The sequence below is a fragment of the Nomascus leucogenys genome, chromosome 11, assembly GCF_006542625.1.
Source record: "Nomascus leucogenys isolate Asia chromosome 11, Asia_NLE_v1, whole genome shotgun sequence".
In the NCBI taxonomy this organism is placed as follows: domain Eukaryota; kingdom Metazoa; phylum Chordata; class Mammalia; order Primates; family Hylobatidae; genus Nomascus; species Nomascus leucogenys.
Window position 1 is genome coordinate 4,358,402 of NC_044391.1, and position 24,143 is coordinate 4,382,544.

The 24,143-nt window shown below is 39.1% G+C and overlaps 1 protein-coding gene across 5 annotated transcripts in view; it reads left to right on the forward strand.

The window, feature by feature from the left end:
• Nucleotides 1–24,143, forward strand: part of ANKEF1 (ankyrin repeat and EF-hand domain containing 1) — a 54,304-nt gene that overhangs the window by 7,723 nt on the left and 22,438 nt on the right. For 4 of the 5 annotated variants that reach the window (XM_003252633.4, XM_030821984.1, XM_030821982.1 and 1 more), the window contains 6 exons: nucleotides 321–520; nucleotides 1,518–1,667; nucleotides 3,012–3,135; nucleotides 6,831–7,653; nucleotides 9,116–9,342; nucleotides 16,778–16,941. In XM_003252633.4, the coding sequence (XP_003252681.1) occupies nucleotides 321–520; nucleotides 1,518–1,667; nucleotides 3,012–3,135; nucleotides 6,831–7,653; nucleotides 9,116–9,342; nucleotides 16,778–16,941 (1,688 nt within the window). The remainder of the gene's footprint in view (nucleotides 1–320; nucleotides 521–1,517; nucleotides 1,668–3,011; nucleotides 3,136–6,830; nucleotides 7,654–9,115; nucleotides 9,343–16,777; nucleotides 16,942–24,143) is intronic. The other variant, XM_030821983.1, reaches the window with a different exon arrangement.

A 24,143-nucleotide genomic window follows, 5' to 3' on the forward strand; every position in this document is an offset into this window, starting at 1 on the left:
TGCTCATTCCAAGAAGGGACACTCGGTACATACTACAAGATGCCAGATACTCAGGGTCAACAGCGTTCCCCTATCAGCACTCCAATTCTTCCATAAGCCAGGTCCTACCACATGTGGTTGTGACTGTTTTCTAACTATGTCGGGAATTAAGATTTCTTGTTTTTTGTTTTCTGTCTTGGTGTTTTTAGTTGGTTTCAGAGAGGAAACCGAGGCAGATATGCCTTTAACTAGCTAAATAAGGATTTTTAATAATTTTACTTTCCTTCCTGTCAAATATGTATAGATGTTAGATACTCTCTGGGGATTTTATTTCTCTGCAGGTGTTTTGTTTTACTGCATTTTACCGACTAAGCGGCATTATCGCTGTGCTCTGATCGCCCTTGAACATGGTGCAGATGTCAACAATTCTACCTATGAAGGAAAGCCAATATTCCTTAGAGCTTGTGAAGATGCGCATGATGTTAAAGATGTGTGCCTGACACTTTTGGAAAAAGGAGCCAATCCTGATGCAATCAACTCAGTATGGCTATTCTTGTTATTGCAAATATTTCTTGTTTCAATTACAGCATAGTATAATCTTTGCATTTAAATATGATGACATTATCCTGTTAGCTGATAGACTGTTCATTTTGATTCAAAATGGTTGAAGATGGTATACTTTTGTTATCTTCATATTGCTGTGATTCTACAGTCTGTTTCCTAATTATGCTTGGAAACTTGGTATTTGTTATGCATAATGTCAAGGTACCATTATAGGAAATAGTAAAAAAGGCTTTTTTTTTTTTTTTTTTGAGACAAGAGTGTCACTCTGTTGCCCAGGTTGGAGTGCAGTGGTCCAATCTTGGCTCACTGCAACCTCTGCCTCCCAGGTTCAAGCAATTCTCCTGCCTCAGCCTCCCGAGTAGCTGAGATTACAGGTGCACGCCACCATGCCCCACTAACTATTTTTTTGTATTTTTAGTAGAGACAGGGTTTTACCATGTTGGCCAGGCTGATTTTGAATTCTTGGCCTCAAGTGATCTGCCTGTCTCTGCCTTCCAAAGCGCTGGGATTACAGGCACGCCCAGCCTAGTTCTGTTGTTTCTTATATCAATTTTGTTCACTCTCCTTATTTGGCTAATTTTGAGTTTTCTTGTAATTGCCCTTTCTTGACACTAAACATTGATTTTCTTCTCATTAGAAAACACCTATGACCTAATTTTATATTAGTGTTGATGTTTTATCTCTCTTTCTCCCTTTTTATTCTGCTCTATTTGCAAGAAATACATTTTTTAGCATGATATTCTCACAGGGGCATGCAGTGTGACCTTGACTCTGATTTTAGAATTCTACGTTTTGGATACTGACCCATTGTACTTGCTTAATTTTTCCTCTTTGTTACATGAAGCTAAGAAAAATGTAGAGAACTAAACTTGTTACGTGTAAAGCTAAGGCCAAATGGATTCAGACTGTATTTGTACTGATTCTGCTACTTAATATGATGGGTATAAACAGCATCTCATCTGTTTCATGTCCAGTCCACAGGCCGCACAGCTTTAATGGAGGCGTCAAGAGAAGGGGTAGTGGAAATAGTTCGAGGTATATTGGAAAGAGGAGGTGAAGTGAATACGTTTGACAATGACAGGCATCACGCCGTGCATTTTGCTGCTAAAGGAGGCTTTTTCGATGTAATAATCTATTCTTTGCTTTAAAATTTGTTGCTAAAACTTTTCTGTCCTTTTTCTCAAATTTTTTATATGTCATATAGAGTACGCCAAGGCAGACATTTTTCTGAGTTGCCTATGTTGTTTTCATCTTGATTTCCCCAAATAATTCTAAAATTATTATTTTTAAAAACTTTATCTCTTTATTTAGTTTTATGTGTTTGCTAATTTACTTATTTAATATTATCATAGTATTTTTCTGTACACTCGATGATAACAATTTAAAACTTCTGCCACCTGGGACTACTGTATTTTATGCCTTCATTACATACTAGAATCTTTAAAATATGATATGATCTAATTATGGGAGAACAATGCCCTCGTACTCTTTTTTTTTTTTTTTTTTTTTTTTTTTTGAGACAGAGTCTCGCTCTGTCGCCCAGGCTGGAGTGCAGTGGCGCAATCTCGGCTCACTGCAAGCTCCGCCTCCCGGGTTCACGCCATTCTCCTGCCTCAGCCTCTCCGAGTAGCTGGGACTACAGGCGCCCGCCACCATGCCCGGCTAATTTTTTTTGCATTTTTAGTAGAGACGGGGTTTCACCATGGTCTCGATCTCCTGACCTCGTGATCCGCCCGCCTCGGCCTCCCACAGTGCTGGGATTACAAGGGTGAGCCACCGCGCCCGGCCGCCCTCGTACTCTTATCTCCATGGTGTTTGTGTGTATTAGATAATGATATACCTGAATTTTAAACTCAAGTATTCTGATTATCTAAACATACAGCAAAGAATATCTCACTGATACAGTAACATTGCAGAAACAAAATAAAAATTAACACTTCTTTTTAAATTCTGAATTTCATCTGAAATTTCTTTACTCAATTTCTTTGAGTTTTAACATAGTTATCTTCATTTATATCACTATTTTCCCTGCAATAAAAGTATATACAAAGATAGAAACCACATTTGGTAAAGAATTTTCCTCTTGGATGCTGTTTTCCATGCTCTGATGCTTTCTTAAATTACCTACGCTAACAAAAATGGTAGTGTCCCCTCTAAGTATAGAGCTTTCTATACTCTAGATCAATGCTATTTAATAGAACTTTTGGTGATGATGGACATATTCTATGTTTGTGCTATACAACACAGTACAACACAATGGCCACGTGGCTTTTGAGTACTTTAAATGTGGCTAGTGAAACAAACAAATGAAACTTAAATATTTTCAGTTTAGTTCATTTCAATTTGAATTTTCAATAGTCATACGTGGCTAATCGATATTGTACTGGATAGCGCCGGTCTAGCTGTCAGTCTCTATATAGTAGATGTACATTCCTATTCCTCCACAATATCCACTATTTCTTTTACAGATCTTGAAGCTTCTTTTTGCCTACAATGGAGACATGGGGCTGATTTCGATAAATGGGAACACACCACTTCATTATGCTGCCATGGGTGGTTCTGCAGATTGCTGTAAATATATAGCTCAGCGAGGTAAAATTGTCTAGCAATTTTGTGCTTAAAGTACTTATGATTTACCCATGTCGTAGATAAGCAGAGAATTTGGGCCTATCACTTGTCAGTGGCTTATTTTTTTCTATAGCAAAACCTCACTCATATGTAGAAAGAAAATTGAAAATTATTTCTTATACTACCCTCTGTTAAATCATGAATCTGCTCTTAAAAGTGACGAAAACCCATTTGTCCAAAAATTTTAGATTATTGTTAAAAACCTAAAGGGGATTGTTCCTGAGCCAACTAATTATTCAAATACTGATGGTTGAGGGCAGGGTGTGGTGGTTCATGCCTGTAATCCCAGCACTTTGGGAAGCTGAAGCAGGTGGATCACTTGAGGTCAGGAGTTCAACACCAGCCTGGCCAACAAGGCGAAACTGCGCCTCTACTAACAATGCAAAAAAAAATTAGCCAGGCGTGGTGACGGCGCCTGTAATCCCAGTTACTTGGGAGGCTAAGGCACGAGAATCACTTGAACCTGGGAGGCAAAGGTTGCAGTGAGCCAAGATCGTGCCACTGCACTCCAGCCTGTGTCTCAAAAAACAAACAACAAAAAACTTACAGTTGATTAAGTTCCTTATTTTAAAAATGCCAACATCAATCTAAAAAAGGACACACACTGGAAACCATTTGCTTTCATTTGAATTTTTAGTTTTTTAAAAAATGTTCCATTGTGTCAAATGCAAAGATAACTTTTCTGGATAATTTGCAGTTATGGGAAAATAATTTGGGGGAAAACATGAAATGAAAATTTTCATGGAATATTTGAAATGTAAGCAGAATTTTTAATTTCAGATTTTCCTGTAGCTTTAAAGTATTAATTTAGAAATATGAACTATATCATATATAGCTTAATGAGTTTCTTAAAATGAAAATATTAGTTAATTATATTTAAGGATATGAATTTTTTGTTAATTACATGCTAATTAAATGCACATTAAAAGCTTTTTACCTCTGTTAGAGATAGAACTGCATTTTGCAGAACTGTATATATTTTTTCTAGTTTATGAGAAATAGGCAAAAACTTAAAGTCCAACAACTCTATAATAGAGCAAAGAAAGTGTTCTATTTTTCTGTTTTCCACACAGACACAAAATTTTACAAGTCACTAAAATTATAAATAAAACTAACATGCCCGCATAACTATAATAGCATAACATCCATTTTTAGTTGTATAAATGTATACTTTCCCTATGTCCCCAGTGTGATAAACCCTTTTAGCAAATGAGAAAAAAATATATCAAATGCAATTCTGGTTCTCTCAAACTGTCTTAATTGGTTTAGTTTTCAAATCTGTCTCTATTAGCAGTTTATTCTGACATTTCAGATTTAACATTGTGTATTTCTAAAAACTAAAGATCCACTCAAGTTGAGACAAATTCCTTTAACTTTAATATGTTGACTTATTTCTTATTGGGACAAATATCACCCATACTCTATCATTTATGTATTCCTGGAATAAAGTCACAGAAAGCACCTTGAGAAGCCGAGGACCAGAGCCTGGGTCATGCAAAAAGGCCTAACTCAGTGATGCAGAAAAGATCCATTTTCCTAGAAGAATCAATCATGAGACCATTTTAAAGCAAATGTTTGAAAATGTTCTGAGTTCTGTGCGTGTTCGGAAATATAAACACGTCACCAGATCCTATGTGGGTGACCCAGTTTCACAGCAGAAGTGTTGTCAGTTACATTTCTACCTTTAGAATCTTATATCTAAGGCAATCAGAGCAGCAAGAAACCCTTAGCGATCAAATGCTTGTTTCTGAATAAGCTCCCTGGGTTTAGTCTGTTCTGTACTTAATTGTAAAGCATTTGTGCTGGCTGCATTCATTTCTCACATTTCCACATGATGGTCCTCTTTCACCCCCTCGTCCCCCTGCTGGAGCAACTGACAACTCCCTGTAAGCATGTGAGAGCCACATCCAAGGGAAGAGGAGAGGAGCTCGTGGAATCCTCCACCTCCTCTTCCTGGGCCCTCAACTCCCTGAGTTCTGCAGCACCAGCCAGCTGGAAGTTGAATGTCTTTACCACAGAGGAGCATAAGTCTCACAAGGAATGACTAGATCTTTATTTACTAATTATAAAGGAGGAGACAGAAAGCTCCAAGTCAAAAGGACAGGAAAACTGCCTTTAGCTCTTTAAAGTGGGATGTTGGAGTCTTTCATACACATGGAAGTTTCTAACTAGGATTAAGCTGGAAGCTGCAGAGGGTAAACTAAAGCAGGATGAAAATCCTTTGGTCCTTAGTGCTGGGTGTACATAGAAGAAGTGGCTTGAGAAGTGGGATCAAAAACCCCCAGACACTCTGAGTAAGCAAAATAAATAGCTAAGTAAAAACAGCGTATCAGAATTAGTATGGAATTGCACTATGGAATTACTATGCTATGGAATTACACTGTAGAGTCACTGTTCTTAAAACTGTCCAGTATAGAAATTTTAGAAACTTTATTGTCCCCATAGTCCTTTTTAGTTTTTCTACTACTAGTAAAATTATCAGCCTGAGTATAAAAGAGTGTGTGTGTGTGTGTGTGTGTGTCTGTAGTAAAATAGATTTTTCTTTTTTTAATTTTTATTTTTTTGATAGTAAGTGTATATATTTGTGGAGTATGTTAAATGTTTTGATATAGGAATACAATGCTTAATAATCACATCCTCTAGAATGGGATATCCATCCCCTCAAGCATTTATTCTTTGTGTTACAAATAATCCAATTACCCTCTTTTAGCTATTTAAAAACATACAATTATTATTGATTATAGTCACCCTGTTGTGCTATCAAATAGTAGGTGTTATTCGTTCTTTCCATTTTTTTACCCATCATATAAAATTTTAACTTTTGGCAATACTAAGGAAAGTATTAATCTTGAAAAACATGATCTGACTGCTTCTTCAAAGTCTTACTTATACATACACTTATTATAGACAACACAGCCTTTTTGGTAGCACTAAATGGATTCCCTAACATTTTCAAAAAAGTTTATTTCTTCGGTGAATATTTATAAATAATGTTGGTCTCATCGTTTTGTTAAATAAGGGATCAAAAAGGAAAGTGAATTTTAATGTCTAACTTGCACATAAATATAATGCTCAACTCCTCAGGTTTAATTACAAATTACTTTTTCCTCTGTGAAGGTTGTTTACATGGCCATACCACAAAACAGCAGATTAGTATAAATGACATTATTTAATGAAGAATATGGAAAAAATAAAATTATACACAGATTTACAGTTTAAATCATTCAAAAGGAAGCAGGTATTCTGCATCTTTTCAGGTTCAGATCTGAGTTCATAAGGTCCTAGGTAAGCTGTTTGAATCCAGCTTCTTTCCAGATTCAAATGTATCCTTGCTCTTTTCCTGTTGGCCTGACGTCCCCTGAGCAAGTGTACCAATATGGTATGTGTTTCAAATATCTCTAGGGATCAATGTTCTAATCCTATTGTAAATTGTAAACTTATCTTCTTCAGAATTCACCAAAGTGATGCTCACAGAAAAAAAAAATTACAGCTCAATTTTGTAATTATAACAGCAGAATGTGCACATCTCTATATACATATAATTTGGGGACACATTTTTTACTAATCATAAGAAATTAAGAAAACAGTTGGATGAATGTCATTTATTAGCCATGCAAATGCCTTGGCACCATTCATAATTATGATGCTTTATGTTTTAGGATGTGACCTGAAATGGAAGAATTTAGATCATAAAACGCCCAGGGCTGTGGCTAAGGAAGGCGGCTTCAAAGCAGCAAGCAAAGAAATACGCCGAGCGGAGAGAATCGCTAATAAACTAGCCAGGCCAGGAGCCAAAAATCCAAATCCACTGTGGGCCCTTAGACTGCACGACTGGTCTGTAGAACGTGAGGCTTTCCTCCGGGAAGCCTTTTCGGTTTTAGACAGGGGTGATGGGAGCATCAGCAAGAACGACTTCGTGATGGTGTTGGAGGAAAGGCAAGATTATGCAAGCTCAGAACAGCTGGCTGCCATCGCTCAACTTCACGAGAAAACCCGGGGAGGAGGGGTCAATATTAATGAATTCTTTAAAGGAACCAGATATTTAAGCAAGTCTTTTGTCTTAGGATCGTATGGACCTAAGAAAAAGAAAAAAGGGATGGGCAAAAAAGGAAAGAAAGGGAAATTTGTCTTACCCCTTCCAATCTGTGTCATTCCTGAGTATGCGTTTCCACGCAGGCAGGATGGTGGGCCACCGTATTACATGATTGAGACCTGTGAGAATGTCACTGACAGCAGCCGATTTAACAGAGATCACCCCCCAGAACATCCCATTCAGGATGACTCTGCTTGGTACATTGATGATTCAGAGAAGGTATTTTCAAACATTAATATTATCACCAAAGCAGGGGATCTGGCTTCTCTGAAAAAGGCCTTTGAATCAGGAATACCTGTGGATATGAAGGATAATTATTACAAAACTCCGCTCATGACGGCGTGTGCAAGTGGAAACATAGATGTGGTCAAGTTTCTTCTTGAAGAAGGGTATGCGTCTCAGTCGAGTGTGGCTTAAATTTTCACGAGTCTTCACATTTCAAGGAAGTGAAAAGACGACAGAATTTTAGTAATATAGAAAAGTGCTACTTTATTAAAGTCTATAATAAGGCTTTAATATATAAAAGCCTTTTATTAACACTTATAGGCTTCACTAAAGAATGTTATTAAGGAATGCTTTATTAAAAATGCTGATTTATTATAGGCTTTATTAAAGTCTATAAAATGCCCTATAAAAGGCATGTGTTCATATTATTGATGGCTAGGGTTAGAAAAGGAGCATTTATGTTAGATTTATGTTATGTTAGATTCCTAGCCCCTTTATTAAAGCCTGTAATAAATTAATTAAGCCTGTAAATCTTATATGGGAAACCAGGATAATGGGAGCATAGGATTGTGTGTGCACAAATATATTTTGCCAATAGCAATTATGCACGAAGTGAAGGCCAGTAAGTGTTTATTTGGGGTAAACAGAGTCTTCTGATTATTACTGGCCTTCTGTCAGTGGCAGCACAGCTCAGTAATGTCTCAGAGCTTCACCTAGATGCTGTGGAGTCACTTTTTAATCTGCCTCTATTTGGGGATCTCAACAACTTCAAACAAGTGGAATGGTGGCTATAATAACATGTTTTGGTCCCAAAACCTGCTGCCCTCCTCCAGTGTGGAGCAGCCTTTTCCTTGGTACTGTAAATATCTTTAAAATATCAAATCATGACAGTTTTATAATACTTAACTTTTTAGGCTACAACAATCACTCAGGTTTAATTCCTTCTTCTACCATAGTTGTATAACCTGGGTGAGTTTCTTAATATTTTTGTGCCTCAGTTCTGTCATGTATGTAATGAGACTGCAGTGGGACTCATGCCACAAGATTAGTTGAAGATTAAATGAGTTAAAATATGTAAAGCTCTCGTTAATACAGTAATTGCATACTTGATAAATAAAGTACTAATCTTAGTACTTTAACGTTAAAGAAAGACTCAAATTTGTATATTATCAAGAGAGCAACTAATGAGAATATGAACTTCTGGACAGCAAATTTCTAAAAAGGACTGAAATGTTAAATAATACATGGTAATATTTAGAATTTTAATAATGAAGTTTCATTTAAAATTGTGTTACATGCAGAGAAAGTCACAAAATGAATTAATATAACTTTTATATGTCCTGTCAGCTTTTATCTTCATTGGATCTAGTTTTATAATTTTCCTTGATTTTAACCTTTGCAAAACCGTAATCTCTAGAATCTAAAGTGCCTTTTAATGTAGACATACACAAAGAAAGTTAAGACTGTCAAATATAATGCAGAATTAAGAGGTTTGAAGAAAAATTATGGCACAGAGTTTACAATTTAGCAACTTGATAGAACTCTATGAAATCTTACTTTGCATTTTTAGTGTCCAGTCATTGGAAAACCACTATTTTTGGTTTGTTCATCTATCTTATTTTACAGAGCTAACGTTAATGCAACAGATAATTTTCTGTGGACTCCACTTCATTTTGCATGCCATGCAGGCCAACAAGACATTGTTGAGCTTCTTGTTGAATCTGGAGCTTTAATAGATGCAGTTTCAATCAACAACTCAACTCCTTTAAATAGAGCCATTGAAAGCTGCAGACTGGATACTGTAAAATACCTACTTGATATTGGTGCTAAATTCCAGCTGGAAAATAGAAAAGGTAAGCGTTCATATTATTATGGATGATTAGGGTTAGAAAAGGAGAATTTATGTTAGGTTCTAAGCCCCTTCTGATTCTATTCTCATAGGCTTGCATTGTCCACTGAGTTCCTGGTGAAACACAAGCCTGAGTTAAATGTTATGGAAGTTTATCTTATACCAAGTTCTTCTCCACTCATTGGTGTTGGAGGGCCAATTCTTTATGTTTGCATTCTTCCATGGACTGAAATACTTTTGTAAAATATAATAAAATGATTTATTAGAAAAATAAAATGAAAAAACAAAATACAAGGCCAAACCTTTTTTTTATTTTTTTATTTTTATTTTTTGTTTTTTATTATTTTTTTTTTTATTATACTTTAGGGTTTTAGGGTACATGTGCACAATGTGCAGGTTTGTTACATATGTATCCATGTGCCATGTTGATTTCCTGCACCCATTAACTCGTCATTTAGCATTAGGTGTATTTCCTAATGCTGTCCCTCCCCCCTCCCCCCACTCCACAACAGTCCCCGGAGTGTGATGTTCCCCTTCCTGTGTCCATGAGTTCTCATTGTTCAATTCCCACCTATGAGTGAGAACATGCGGTGTTTGGTTTTTTGTCCTTGCGATAGTTTACTGAGAATGATGGTTTCCAGTTTCATCCATGTCCCTACAAAGGACACGAACTCATCATTTTTTATGGCTGCATAGTATTCCATGGTGTATATGTGCGCATTTTCTTAATCCAGTCTATCGTTGTTGGACATTTGGGTTGGTTCCAACTCTTTGCTATTGTGAATAGTGCCGCAATAAACATACGTGTGCATGTGTCTTTATAGCAGCATGATTTATAGTCCTTTGGGTATATACCCAGTAACAGGATGGCTGGGTCAAATGGTATTTCTAGTTCTAGATCCCTGAGGAATCGCCACACTGACTTCCACAATGGTTGAACTAGTTTACAGTCCCACCAACAGTGTAAAAGTGTTCCTATGTCTCCACATCCTCTCCAGCACCTGTTGTTTCCTGATTTTTTAATGATGGCCATTCTAACTGGTGTGAGATGGTATCTCACTGTGGTTTTGATTTGCATTTCTCTGATGGCCAGTGATGATGAGCATTTCTTCATGTGTTTTTTGGCTGCATAAATGTCTTCTTTTGAGAAGTGTCTGTTCATGTACTTCGCCCACTTTTTGATGGGGTTGTTTGTTTTTTTCTTGTAAATTTGTTTGAGTTCATTGTAGATTCTGGATATTAGCCCTTTGTCAGATGAGTAGTTTGCAAAAATTTTCTCCCATTCTGTAGGCTGCCTGTTCACTCTGATGGTAGTTTCTTTTGCTGTGCAGAAGCTCTTTAGTTTAATGAGATCCCATTTGTCAATTTTGCCTTTTGTTGCCATTGCTTTTGGTGTTTTAGACATGAAGTCCTTGCCCACGCCTATGTCCTGAATGGTATTGCCTAGGTTTTCTTGTAGGATTTTAATGGTTTTAGGTCTAACATATAAGTCTTTAATCCATCTTGAATTAATTTTTGTATAAGGTGTAAGGAAGGGATCCAGTTTCAGCTTTCTACATATGGCTAGCCAGTTTTCCCAGCACCATTTATTAAATAGGGAATCCTTTCCCCATTTCTTGTTTTTGTCAGGTTTGTCAAAGATCAGATAGTTGTAGATATGCGGCATCATTTCTGAGGGCTCTGTTCTGTTCCATTGATCTATGTCTCTGTTGTGGTACCAGTACCATGCTGTTTTGGTTACTGTAGCCTTGTAGTATAGTTTAAAGTCAGGTAGCGTGATGCCTCCAGCTTTGTTCTTTTGGCTTAGGATTGACTTGGCGATGCGGGCTCTTTTTTGGTTCCATATGAACTTTAAAGTAGTTTTTTCCAATTCTGTGAAGAAAGTCATTGGTAGCTTGATGGGGATGGCATTGAATCTATAAATTACCTTGGGCAGTATGGCCATTTTCACGATATTGATTCTTCCAACCCATGAGCATGGAATGTTCTTCCATTTGTTTGTATCCTCTTTTATTTCATTGAGCAGTGATTTGTAGTTCTCCTTGAAGAGGTCCTTCACATCCCTTGTAAGTTGGATTCCTAGGTATTTTATTCTCTTTGAAGCAATTGTGAATGGGAGTTCACTCATGATTTGGCTCTCTGTTTGTCTGTGATTGGTGTACAAGAATGCTTGTGATTTTTGTACATTAATTTTGTATCCTGAGACTTTGCTGAAGTTGCTAATCAGCTTAAGGAGGTTTTGGGCTGAGACAATGGGGTTTTCTAGATATACAATCATGTCATCTGCAAACAGGGACAATTTGACTTCCTCTTTTCCTAATTGAATACCCTTTATTTCCTTCTCCTGCCTGATTGCTCTGGCCAGAACTTCCAGCACTATGTTGAATAGGAGTGGTGAGAGAGGGCATCCCTGTCTTGTGCCAGTTTTCAGAGGGAATGCTTCCAGTTTTTGCCCATTCAGTATGATATTGGCTGTGGGTTTGTCGTAGATAGCTCTTATTATTTTGAGATACGTCCCATCAATACCTAATTTATTGAGAGTTTTTAGCATGAAGGGTTGTTGAATTTTGTCAAAAGCCTTTTCTGCATCTATTGAGATAATCATGTGGTTTTTGTCTTTGGTTCTGTTTATATGCTGGATTACATTTACTGATTTGCGTATGTTGAATCAGCCTTGCATCCCAGGGATGAAGCCCACTTGATTATGGTGGATAAGCTTTTTGATGTGCTGCTGGATTCGGTTTGCCAGTATTTTATTGAGGATTTTTGCATCAATGTTCATCAAGGATATTGGTCTGAAATTCTCTTTTTTGGTTATGTCTCTGCCAGGCTTCGGTATCAGGACGATGCTGGCTTCATAAAATGTGTTAGGGAGGATTCCCTCTTTTTCTATCGATTGGAATAGTTTCAGAAGGAATGGTACCAGTTCCTCCTTGTACCTCTGGTAGAATTCAGCTGTGAATCCATCAGGTCCTGGACTCTTTTTGGTTGGTAAGCTATTGATCGTTGCCACAATTTCAGAACCTGTTATTGGTCTATTCAGAGATTCAACTTCTTCCTGGTTTAGTCTTGGGAGGGTGTATTTGTCGAGGAATTTATCCATTTCTTCTAGATTTTCTAGTTTATTTGCATAGAGGTGTTTGTAGTATTCTCTGATGGTAGATTGTATTTCTGAGGGATCGGTGGTGATATCCCCTTTTTCGTTTTTTATTGCATCTATTTGATTCTTCTCTCTTTTCTTCTTTATTAGTCTTGCTAGTGGTCCATCAATTTTGTTGATCTTTTCAAAAAACCAGCTCCTGGATTCATTAATTTTTTGAAGGGTTTTTTGTGTCTCTATTTCCTTCAGTTCTGCTCTGATTTTAGTTATTTCAAGCCTTCTGCTAGCTTTTGAATGTGTTTGCTCTTGCTTTTCTAGTTCTTTTAATTGTGATGTTAGGGTGTCAATTTTGGATCTTTCCTGCTTTCTCTTGTGGGCATTTAGTGCTATAAATTTCCCTCTACACACTGCTTTGAACGTGTCCCAGAGATTCTGGTATGTTGTGTCTTTGTTCTCGTTGGTTTCAAAGAACATCTTTATTTCTGCCTTCATTTCATTATGTACCCAATAGTCATTCAGGAGCAGGTTGTTCAGTTTCCATGTAGTTGAGCGGTTTTGAGTGAGTTTCTTAATCCTGAGTTCTAGTTTGATTGCACTGTGGTCTGAAAGACAGTTTGTTATAATTTCTGTTCTTTTACATTTGCTGAGGAGAGCTTTACTTCCAACTATGTGGTCAATTTTGGAATAGGTGTGGTGTGGTGCTGAAAAAAATGTATATTCTATTGACCTGGGGTGGAGAGTTCTGTAGATGTCTATTAGGTCCACTTTATGTAGAGCTGAGTTCAATTCCTGGATATCCTTGTTAACTTTCTGTCTCGTTGATCTGTCTAATGTTGACAGTGGGGTGTTAAAATCTCCCATTATTATTGTGTGGGAGTTTAAGTCCCTTTGTAGGTCACTGAGGACTTGCTTTATGAATCTGGGTGCTCCTGTGTTGGGTGCATATATATTTAGGATAGTTAGCTCTTCTTGTTGAATTGATCCCTTTACCATTATGTAATGGCCTTCTTTGTCTCTTTTGATCTTTGTTGGTTTAAAGTCTATTTTATCAGAGACTAGGATTGCAACCCCTGCCTTTTTTTGTTTTCCAGTTGCTTGATAGATCTTCCTCCATCCCTTTATTTTGAGTCTATGTGTGTCTCTGCACGTGAGATGGGTTTCCTGAATACAGCACACTGATGGGTCCTGACTCCTTATCCAGTTTGCCAGTCTGTGTCTTTTGATTGGAGCATTTAGCCCATTTACATTAACGTTAATATTGTTATGTGTGAATCTGATCCTGTCATTATGATGTTAGTTGGTTATTTTGCTCGTTAGTTGCTATAGTTTCTTCCTAGCCTCGATGGTCTTTACAATTTGGCGTGTTTTTGCAGTGGGTGGTACCAGTTGTTCCTTTCCATGTTTATTGCTTCCTTCAGGAGCTCTTTTAGGGCAGGCCTGGTGGTGACAAAATCACTCAGCATTTGCTTGTCTGTAAAGTATTTTATTTCTCCTTAACTTATGAAGCTTAGTTTGGCGGGATAGGAAATTCTGGGTTGAAAATTCTTTTCTTTAAGAATGTTGAATATCGGCCCCCACTCTCTTCTGGCTTGTAGAGTTTCTGCTGAGAGATCAGCTATTAGTCTGATGGGCTTCCCTTTGTGGGTAACCCGACCTTTCTCTCTGGCTGCCCTTAACATTTTTTCCTTCATTTCAACTTTGGTGAATCTGACAATTATGTGTCTTGGAGTTGCTCTTCACGAGGAGTATCTTTGTGGCGTTCTTTGTATTTCCTGAATCTGAATGCTGGCCTGCTTTGCTAGATTGGGGAAGTTCTCCTGGATAATATCTTGCAGAGTGTTTTCCAACTTGGTTCCATTCTCCCCATCATTTTCAGGTACACCAATCAGACGTAGGTTTGGTCTTTTCACATAGTCCCAAATTTCTTGGAGGCTTTGTTCATTTCTTTTTATTCTTTTTTCTCTAAACTTCCCTTCTCTCTTCATTTCATTGATTTCATCTTCCATCAGTGATACCCTTTCTTCCAGTTGATTGCATCTGCTACTGAGGCTTCTGCAATCTTCGCGTAGTTCTCGAAACTTGGCTTTCAGCTCCATCAGCTCCTTTAAGCCCTTCTCTCCATTGGTTATTCTAGTTATCCATTCTTCTAATTTTTTTCAAAGTTTTTAACTTCTTTGCTATTGTTTTGAATTTCCTCCCGTAGCTCAGAGTAGTTTGATCGTCTGAAGCCTTCTTCTCTCAACTCATCAAAGTCATCCTCCATCCAGCTTTGTTCCGTTGCTGGTGAGGAACTGCGTTCCTTTGGAGGAGGAGAGGTGCTCTGTTTTTTAGAGTTTCCAGTTTTTTTGGTCTGTTTTTTCCCCATCTTTGTGGTTTTATCTACTTTTTGTCTTTGATGATGGTGATGTACAGATGGGTTTTTGGTGTGGATGTCCTTTCTGTTTGTTAGTTTTCCTTCTACCAGACAGGACCCTCAGCTGCAGGTCTGTTGGAGTTTACTAGAGGTCCACTCCAGACCCTGTTTGGCTGGGTGTCAGCAGCGGTGGCTGCAGAACAGCGGATTTTCGTGAGACCACAAATTCAGCTGTCTGATAGTTCCTCTGAAAGTTTTGTCTCAGAGGAGTACCTGGCTGAATGAGGTGTCAGTCTATCCCTACTGGGGGGGGTGCCTCCCAGTTAGGCTGCTCAGGGGTGAGGGACCCACTTTAGGAGGCAGTCTGTCCGTTCTCAGATCTCCAGCTGCGTGCTGGGAGAACCACTACTCTCTTCAAAGCTGTCAGTCAGACAGGGACATTTAAGTCTGTGGAGTTTCTTGCTGAGTTTTTGTTTGTCTGTGCCCTGCCCCCAGAGGTGGAGCCTACAGAGGCAGGCAGGCCTCCTTGAGCTGTGGTGGGCTCCACCCAGTTCGAGCTTCCTGGCTGCTTTGTTTACCTAAGCAAGCCTGGGCAATGGCGGGCGCCCCTCCCCCAGCCTCGCTGCCGCCTCGCAGCTTGATCTCAGACTGCTGTGCTAGCAATTAGCGAGACTCCGTGGGCATAGGACCCTCCGAGCCAGGTGCGGGACACAATCTCCTAGTGTGCCGTTTTCCAGGCCCGTTGGAAAAGCGCAGTATTAGGATGGGACTGACCCGATATTCCAGGTGCCGTCTGCTTCCCCTTTCTTTGACTAGGAAAGGGAACTCCCTGACCCCTTGCGCTTCCCGAGTGAGGCAATGCCTCGCCCTGCTTCGGCTCGCGCACAGTGCGCTTCACCGACTGTCCTGTACCCACTGTTAGGCACTCCCTAGTGAGATGAAACCGGTACCTCAAGCAGAAATGCAGAAATCATCCGTCTTCTGTGTCGCTGGGGCTGGGAGCTGGAGACCGGAGCTGTTCCTATTCGGCCATCTTGGCTCCACCCCCCTAAACCTTTGTTTTTAATCTTTTAATTCTAATGACAGAAAATTATATTAAGTTGCTATAAACATTTATAAATACTTAGTTTCTGTAGTTACTTCATTATGGATCAGTAACTATTTGTTAGTGGACTTGCACCAGTTTGCAGATGACACATTGAGTTATTACACTGTTATGACTGTTAATTACTAATGATTGCATACTCTATAGACTTTGGATTTCTCTTAAAGCTGGACAAAGTAATTCCTGAACTGAGGCTTCCCTGACTCTAGGAAGTAAACACATGACCTACCTTGTATCATAAATACCATACAGGAAAAATTAAAAAATCATTTGAATATATTTGAGCTCCTTGTTTGGAAGTATAATTTTCCTATATTGGAAGCCATTGCTTCCTTTGACTGAGTGAACATCGTACCTCTAGTTGGTTCAGGCTGCCTCTGAGTCACAGATATTACTGCACCTGTCCTGCCTGATGATATTATAGGTAACATATTGCCCAGCCATCTGCCTGGAGCACCTGTGGCCACTAGCTTCTCCAGACCTTTTGGAATTTACCTCCTTACATCAACGAAAGAGGAAGATAATGTAAGATTATCTGTCACATAGAAGGAAATTTGCACAATGTGGGGAGAGAACAATCAATTTGATGTTTAAAATGTAATATAATATTTCCTATCACTCTTTTAAGAAACACAGTAAAAAAAACTAAGGAAAAAATAATTTTGTGTATTTAGATGACACTATAAATCATGGGATTTTAAAGCTGGGACCACAATAGAGAATATTTGATCTAGCTCTGTGAACTTCTGTATATATACCACTTGCTTTAGGAATCACCCTTATTAGGGCAGGCTTAGAGCTGACGTGCTGAGATATTTTTCTACATGGTTTCTCATTAATATGTTTATAGTCACTCTGAATTTCTGCTTGTGTTTCAACAGGGCATAGTGCCATGGATGTTGCAAAGGCATATGCTGATTATAGAATAATTGGTCTGATTAAAGAAAAGCTAGATAACTTGCCAAAACCAGCAGAAAATCAAAAGCTAAAAGGCAAGACACCTCCTATACTGAAGACTGAAGGCCCTGAAATTAAGAAAGAAGAGGTAAGAAAAAAGGTTGACTACCCATTAGTAACTGGAACTCTTTAAAAATCTGTTTTGGGGAAGGCAGAAGCACTATTTACATATTGTTATACAACATGGGCAAGATAATATGCAATGCATACTTTCAATACCATTATTATATAGTACTTTTAAAGAAATATCTAATAAAATTCTTATCACTGAAGAGCCTAAAAAGTACTCACTGCAAAGAGAATCCATACAAAAACCAAGTGGGTTCAGCCAAATACAATTAGAATGTTGAAAAAGAAAACCAAAACTGGTATTGGATTTGTATATATTTGGTCCTGAATTATACAGATTTGATGAGATGGTCCAAATAGGGAAGGAGGCTAACCCTTATGAGGAATGAAGTAAAGCATGATTTTTCTTCATTTTGGTCTCATTGCCACCATATCCCCTTTCATTGCCCACCACATCCCCTTCCTCCCATCTGCCGCCTCCACCAAGGAATTTTAATGAATACCACTGAATTCTGGTATATGGAGCCATTGTCACTAGAATACCCTGCAAAATGATTGTAGAAGGTTTTCAACGTTTCTGGTAATCCGGAGTGATTTGGAACTTCTAAACTGCAGCGGAAGGTTGAAGTTGTTGCCCATGGGAGTTACTGAGATATCAAGACTTTACCATTGGCAGGAAACCCCTAAGTGTGTCTCTAAGTTGGAAGATTTTTTTAAGGGAGCAGAAGATTTACTGGAGACTCTTGGCTGACACAGGACAAGAGATGAAAGTCCAGAAGGAAAAGTTTTAGTGTCATCAAATTGGAAAGGGTTGGGGAAATGTAGGTGTTAGGGAGTAGACAGGATGAAGGGATTGTAGACAGACAGCAGAGTTATAAACATGGAGGATGTTAGGATGGCAAAAGGTGAAGGAGAATCAGTCAACTAAAGTTCTTCCATTGTCATTTTAGTAGGCCACAGATCAAGGATGGGTATCTCAAAGACTTATGTGATCTTCTACCAATACTTCTAATTAAAGTTAAGCAAGGCAAACTATCTCTCCCCATCCCTAAAGTTATAATAATATACTATTTTATCTCAAATTATAACTTGCACAGTAGCATTTTTAGTTTTTTTTTCTGGCTTCAGAGTAAGATGTGAAACAGCAAATAATATTAGAAAGTCAACATAGATTTTTACAATTTATAATTTTTTTTTTAATTCCTTTTTTTTTTTTTAATTTATTTATTTTTTTGCTTTTTTTTTTTTTAATTATACTTTAGGGTTTTAGGGTACATGTGCACAATGTGCAGGTTTGTTACATATGTATCCATGTGCCATGTTGATTTCCTGCACCCATTAACTCGTCATTTAGCATTAGGTGTATCTCCTAATGCTGTCCCTCCCCCCTCCCCCCACCCCACAACAGTCCCCGGAGTGTGATGTTCCCCTTCCTGTGTCCATGAGTTCTCATTGTTCAATTCCCACCTATGAGAGAGAACATGCGGTGTTTGGTTTTTTGTCCTTGCGATAGTTTACTGAGAATGATGGTTTCCAGTTTCATCCATGTCCCTACAAAGGACACGAACTCATCATTTTTTATGGCTGCATAGTATTCCATGGTGTATATGTGCCACATTTTCTTAATCCAGTCTATCGTTGTTGGACATTTGGGTTGGTTCCAACTCTTTGCTATTGTGAATAGTGCCGCAATAAACGTACGTGTGCGTGTGTCTTTATAGCAGCATGATTTATAGTCCTTTGGGTATATACCCAGTAATGGGATGGCTGGGTCAAATGGTATTTCTAGTTCGAGATCCCTGAGGAATCGCCACACTGACTTCCACAATGGTTGAACTAGTTTACAGTCCCACCAACAGTGTAAAAGTGTTCCTATTTCTCCACATCCTCTCCAGCACCTGTTGTTTCCTGATTTTTTAATGATGGCCATTCTAACTGGTGTGAGATGGTATCTCACTGTGGTTTTGATTTGCATTTCTCTGATGGCCAGTGATGATGAGCATTTCTTCATGTGTTTTCTGGCTGCATAAATGTCTTCTTTTGAGAAGTGTCTGTTCATGTCCTCTGCCCACTTTTTGATGGGGTTGTTTTTTTCTTGTAAATTTGTTTGAGTTCATTGTAGATTCTGGATATTAGCCCTTTGTCAGATGAGTAGGTTGCAAAAATTTTCTCCCATTCTGTAGGTTGCCTGTTCATTCTGATGATAGTTTCTTTTGCTGTGCAGAAGCTCTTTAGTTTAATGAGATCCCATTTGTCGATTTTGGCTTTTGTTGCCATTGCTTTTGGTGTTTTAGACATGAAGTCCTTGCCCACGCCTATGTCCTGAATGGTATTGCCTAGGTTTTCTTGTAGGATTTTAATGGTTTTAGGTCTAAGATATAAGTCTTTAATCCATCTTGAATTAATTTTTGTATAAGGTGTAAGGAAGGGATCCAGTTTCAGCTTTCTACATATGGCTAGCCAGTTTTCCCAGCACCATTTATTAAATAGGGAATCCTTTCCCCATTTCTTGTTTTTGTCAGGTTTGTCAAAGATCAGATAGTTGTAGATATACGGCATCATTTCTGAGGGCTCTGTTCTGTTCCATTGATCTATGTCTCTGTTGTGGTACCAGTACCATGCTGTTTTGGTTACTGTAGCCTTGTAGTATAGTTTAAAGTCAGGTAGCGTGATGCCTCCAGCTTTGTTCTTTTGGCTTAGGATTGACTTGGCGATGCGGGCTCTTTTTTGGTTCCATATGAACTTTAAAGTAGTTTTTTCCAATTCTGTGAAGAAAGTCATTGGTAGCTTGATGGGGATGGCATTGAATCTATAAATTACCTTGGGCAGTATGGCCATTTTCACGATATTGATTCTTCCAACCCATGAGCATGGAATGTTCTTCCATTTGTTTGTATCCTCTTTTATTTCATTGAGCAGTGGTTTGTAGTTCTCCTTGAAGAGGTCCTTCACATCCCTTGTAAGTTGGATTCCTAGGTATTTTATTCTCTTTGAAGCAATTGTGAATGGGAGTTCACTCATGATTTGGCTCTCTGTTTGTCTGTTATTGGTGTACAAGAATGCTTGTGATTTTTGTACATTAATTTTGTATCCTGAGACTTCGCTGAAGTTGCTAATCAGCTTAAGGAGGTTTTGGGCTGAGACAATGGGGTTTTCTAGATATACAATCATGTCATCTGCAAACAGGGACAATTTGACTTCCCTTTTCCTAATTGAATACCTTTTATTTCCTTCTCCTGCCTGATTGCTCTGGCCAGAACTTCCAGCACTATGTTGAATAGGAGCGGTGAGAGAGGGCATCCCTGTCTTGTGCCAGTTTTCAGAGGGAATGCTTCCAGTTTTTGCCCATTCAGTATGATATTGGCTGTGGGTTTGTCGTAGATAGCTCTTATTATTTTGAGATACGTCCCATCAATACCTAATTTATTGAGAGTTTTTAGCATGAAGGGTTGTTGAATTTTGTCAAAGGCCTTTTCTGCATCTATTGAGATAATCATGTGGTTTTTGTCTTTGGTTCTGTTTATATGCTGGATTACATTTATTGATTTGCGTATGTTGAATCAGCCTTGCATCCCAGGGATGAAGCCCACTTGATCATGGTGGATAAGCTTTTTGATGTGCTGCTGGATTCGGTTTGCCAGTATTTTATTGAGGATTTTTGCATCAATGTTCATCAAGGATATTGGTCTGAAATTCTCTTTTTTGTTATGTCTCTGCCAGGTTTGGTATCAGGACGATGCTGGCTTCATAAAATGTGTTAGGGAGGATTCCCTCTTTTTCTATGATTGGAATAGTTTCAGAAGGAATGGTACCAGTTCCTCCTTGTACCTCTGGTAGAATTCAGCTGTGAATCCATCAGGTCCTGGACTCTTTTTGGTTGGTAAGCTATTGATTATTGCCACAATTTCAGAACCTGTTATTGGTCTATTCAGAGATTCAACTTCTTCCTGGTTTAGTCTTGGGAGGGTGTATTTGTCAAGGAATTTATCCATTTCTTCTAGATTTTCTAGTTTATTTGCATAGAGGTGTTTGTAGTATTCTCTGATGGTAGATTGTATTTCTGTGGGATCGGTGGTGATATCCCCTTTTTCGTTTTTTATTGCATCTATTTGATTCTTCTCTCTTTTCTTCTTTATTAGTCTTGCTAGCGGTCCATCAATTTTGTTGATCTTTTCAAAAAACCAGCTCCTGGATTCATTAATCTTTTGAAGGGTTTTTTTGTGTCTCTATTTCCTTCAGTTCTGCTCTGATTTTAGTTATTTCTAGCCTTCTGCTAGCTTTTGAATGTGTTTGCTCTTGCTTTTCTAGTTCTTTTAATTGTGATGTTAGGGTGTCAATTTTGGATCTTTCCTGCTTTCTCTTGAGGGCATTTAGTGCTATAAATTTCCCTTTACACACTGCTTTGAACGTGTCCCAGAGATTCTGGTATGTTGTGTCTTTGTTCTCGTTGGTTTCAAAGAACATCTTTATTTCTGCCTTCATTTCATTATGTACCCAATAGTCACTCAGGAGCAGGTTGTTCAGTTTCCATGTAGTTGAGCGGTTTTGAGTGAGTTTCTTAATCCTGAGTTCTAGTTTGATTGCACTGTGGTCTGAGAGACAGTTTGTTATAATTTCTGTTCTTTTACATTTGCTGAGGAGAGCTTTACTTCCAACTATGTGGTCAATTTTGGAATAGGTGTGGTGTGGTGCTGAAAAAATGTATATTCTGTTGACTTGGGGTGGAGAGTTCTGTAGATGTCTATTAGGTCCACTTTATGTAGAGCTGAGTTCAATTCCTGGATATCCTTGTTAACTTTCTGTCTTGTTGATCTGTCTAATGCTGACAGTGGGGTGTTAAAATCTCCCATTATTATTGTGTGGGAGTTTAAGTCCCTTTGTAGGTCACTCAGGACTTGCTTTATGAATCTGGGTGCTCCTGTGTTGGGTGCATATATATTTAGGATAGTTAGCTCTTCTTGTTGAATTGATCCCTTTACCATTATGTAATGGCCTTCTTTGTCTCTTTTGATCTTTGTTGGTTTAAAGTCTATTTTATCAGAGACTAGGATTGCAACCCCTGCCTTTTTTTGTTTTCCAGTTGCTTGATAGATCTTCCTCCATCCCTTTATTTTGAGTCTATGTGTGTCTCTGCACGTGAGATGGGTTTCCTGAATACAGCACACTGATGGGTCCTGACTCCTTATCCAGTTTGCCAGTCTGTGTCTTTTGATTGGAGCATTTAGCCCATTTACATTTATCGTTAATATTGTTATGTGTGAATCTGATCCTGTCATTATGATGTTAGTTGGTTATTTTGCTCGTTAGTTGCTATAGTTTCTTCCTAGCCTCGATGGTCTTTACAATTTGGCGTGTTTTTGCAGTGGCTGGTACCGGTTGTTCCTTTCCATGTTTAGTGCTTCCTTCAGGAGCTCTTTTAGGGCAGGCCTGGTGGTGACAAAATCACTCAGCGTTTGCTTGTCTGTAAAGTGTTTTATTTCTCCTTCACTTATGAAGCTTAGTTTGGCGGGATAGGAAATTCTGGGTTGAAAATTCTTTTCTTTAAGAATGTTGAATGTCGCCCCCACTCTCTTCTGGCTTGTAGAGTTTCTGCTGAGAGATCAGCTGTTAGTCTGATGGGCTTCCCTTTGTGGGTAACCCGACCTTTCTCTCTGGCTGCCCTTAACATTTTTTCCTTCATTTCAACTTTGGTGAATCTGACAATAATGTGTCTTGGAGTTGCCCTTCTCGAGGAGTATCTTTGTGGTGTTCTCTGTATTTCCTGAATCTGAATGCTGGCCTGCCTTGCTAGATTGGGGAAGTTCTCCTGGATAATATCTTGCAGAGTGTTTTCCAACTTGGTTCCATTCTCCCCATCATTTTCAGGTACACCAATCAGACGTAGGTTTGGTCTTTTCACATAGTCCCAAATTTCTTGGAGGCTTTGTTCATTTCTTTTTATCCTTTTTTCTCTAAACTTCCCTTCTCTCTTCATTTCATTCATTTCATCTTCCATCAGCGATACCCTTTCTTCCAGTTGATCGCATCTGCTACTGAGGCTTCTGCAATCTTCGCGTAGTTCTCGAAACTTGGCTTTCAGCTCCATCAGCTCCTTTAAGCCCTTCTCTCCATTGGTTATTCTAGTTATCCATTCTTCTAATTTTTTTTCAAAGTTTTTAACTTCTTTGCTGTTGTTTTGAATTTCCTCTCGTAGCTCAGAGTAGTTTGATCGTCTGAAGCCTTCTTCTCTCAACTCATCAAAGTCATCCTCCATCCAGCTTTGTTCCGTTGCTGGTGAGGAACTGCGTTCCTTTGGAGGAGGAGAGGTGCTCTGTTTTTTAGAGTTTCCAGTTTTTTTGGTCTGTTTTTTCCCCATCTTTGTGGTTTTATCTACTTTTTGTCTTTGATGATGGTGATGTACAGATGGGTTTTTGGTGTGGATGTCCTTTCTGTTTGTTAGTTTTCCTTCTACCAGACAGGACCCTCAGCTGCAGGTCTGTTGGAGTTTACTAGAGGTGCACTCCAGACCCTGTTTGGCTGGGTGTCAGCAGCGGTGGCTGCAGAACAGCGGATTTTCGTGAGACCACAAATTCAGCTGTCTGATAGTTCCTCTGAAAGTTTTGTCTCAGAGAAGTACCGGGTTGAATGAGGTGTCAGTCTGTCCCTACTGGGGGGGGTGCCTCCCAGTTAGGCTGCTCAGGGGTGAGGGACCCACTTTAGGAGGCAGTCTGACCGTTCTCAGATCTCCAGCTGCGTGCTGGGAGAACCACTACTCTCTTCAAAGCTGTCAGTCAGACAGGGACATTTAAGTCTGTGGAAGTTCTTGCAGAGTTTTTGTTTGTCTGTGCCCTGCCCCCAGAGGTGGAGCCTACAGAGGCAGGCAGGCCTCCTTGAGCTGTGGTGGGCTCCACCCAGTTCGAGCTTCCTGGCTGCTTTGTTTACCTAAGCAAGCCTGGGCAATGGCGGGCGCCCCTCCCCCAGCCTCGCTGCCGCCTCGCAGCTTGATCTCAGACTGCTGTGCTAGCAATTAGCGAGACTCCGTGGGCATAGGACCCTCCGAGCCAGGTGCGGGACACAATCTCCTAGTGTGCCGTTTTCCAGGCCCGTTGGAAAAGCGCAGTATTAGGATGGGACTGACCCGATATTCCAGGTGCCGTCTGCTTCCCCTTTCTTTGACTAGGAAAGGGAACTCCCTGACCCCTTGCGCTTCCCGAGTGAGGCAATGCCTCGCCCTGCTTCGGT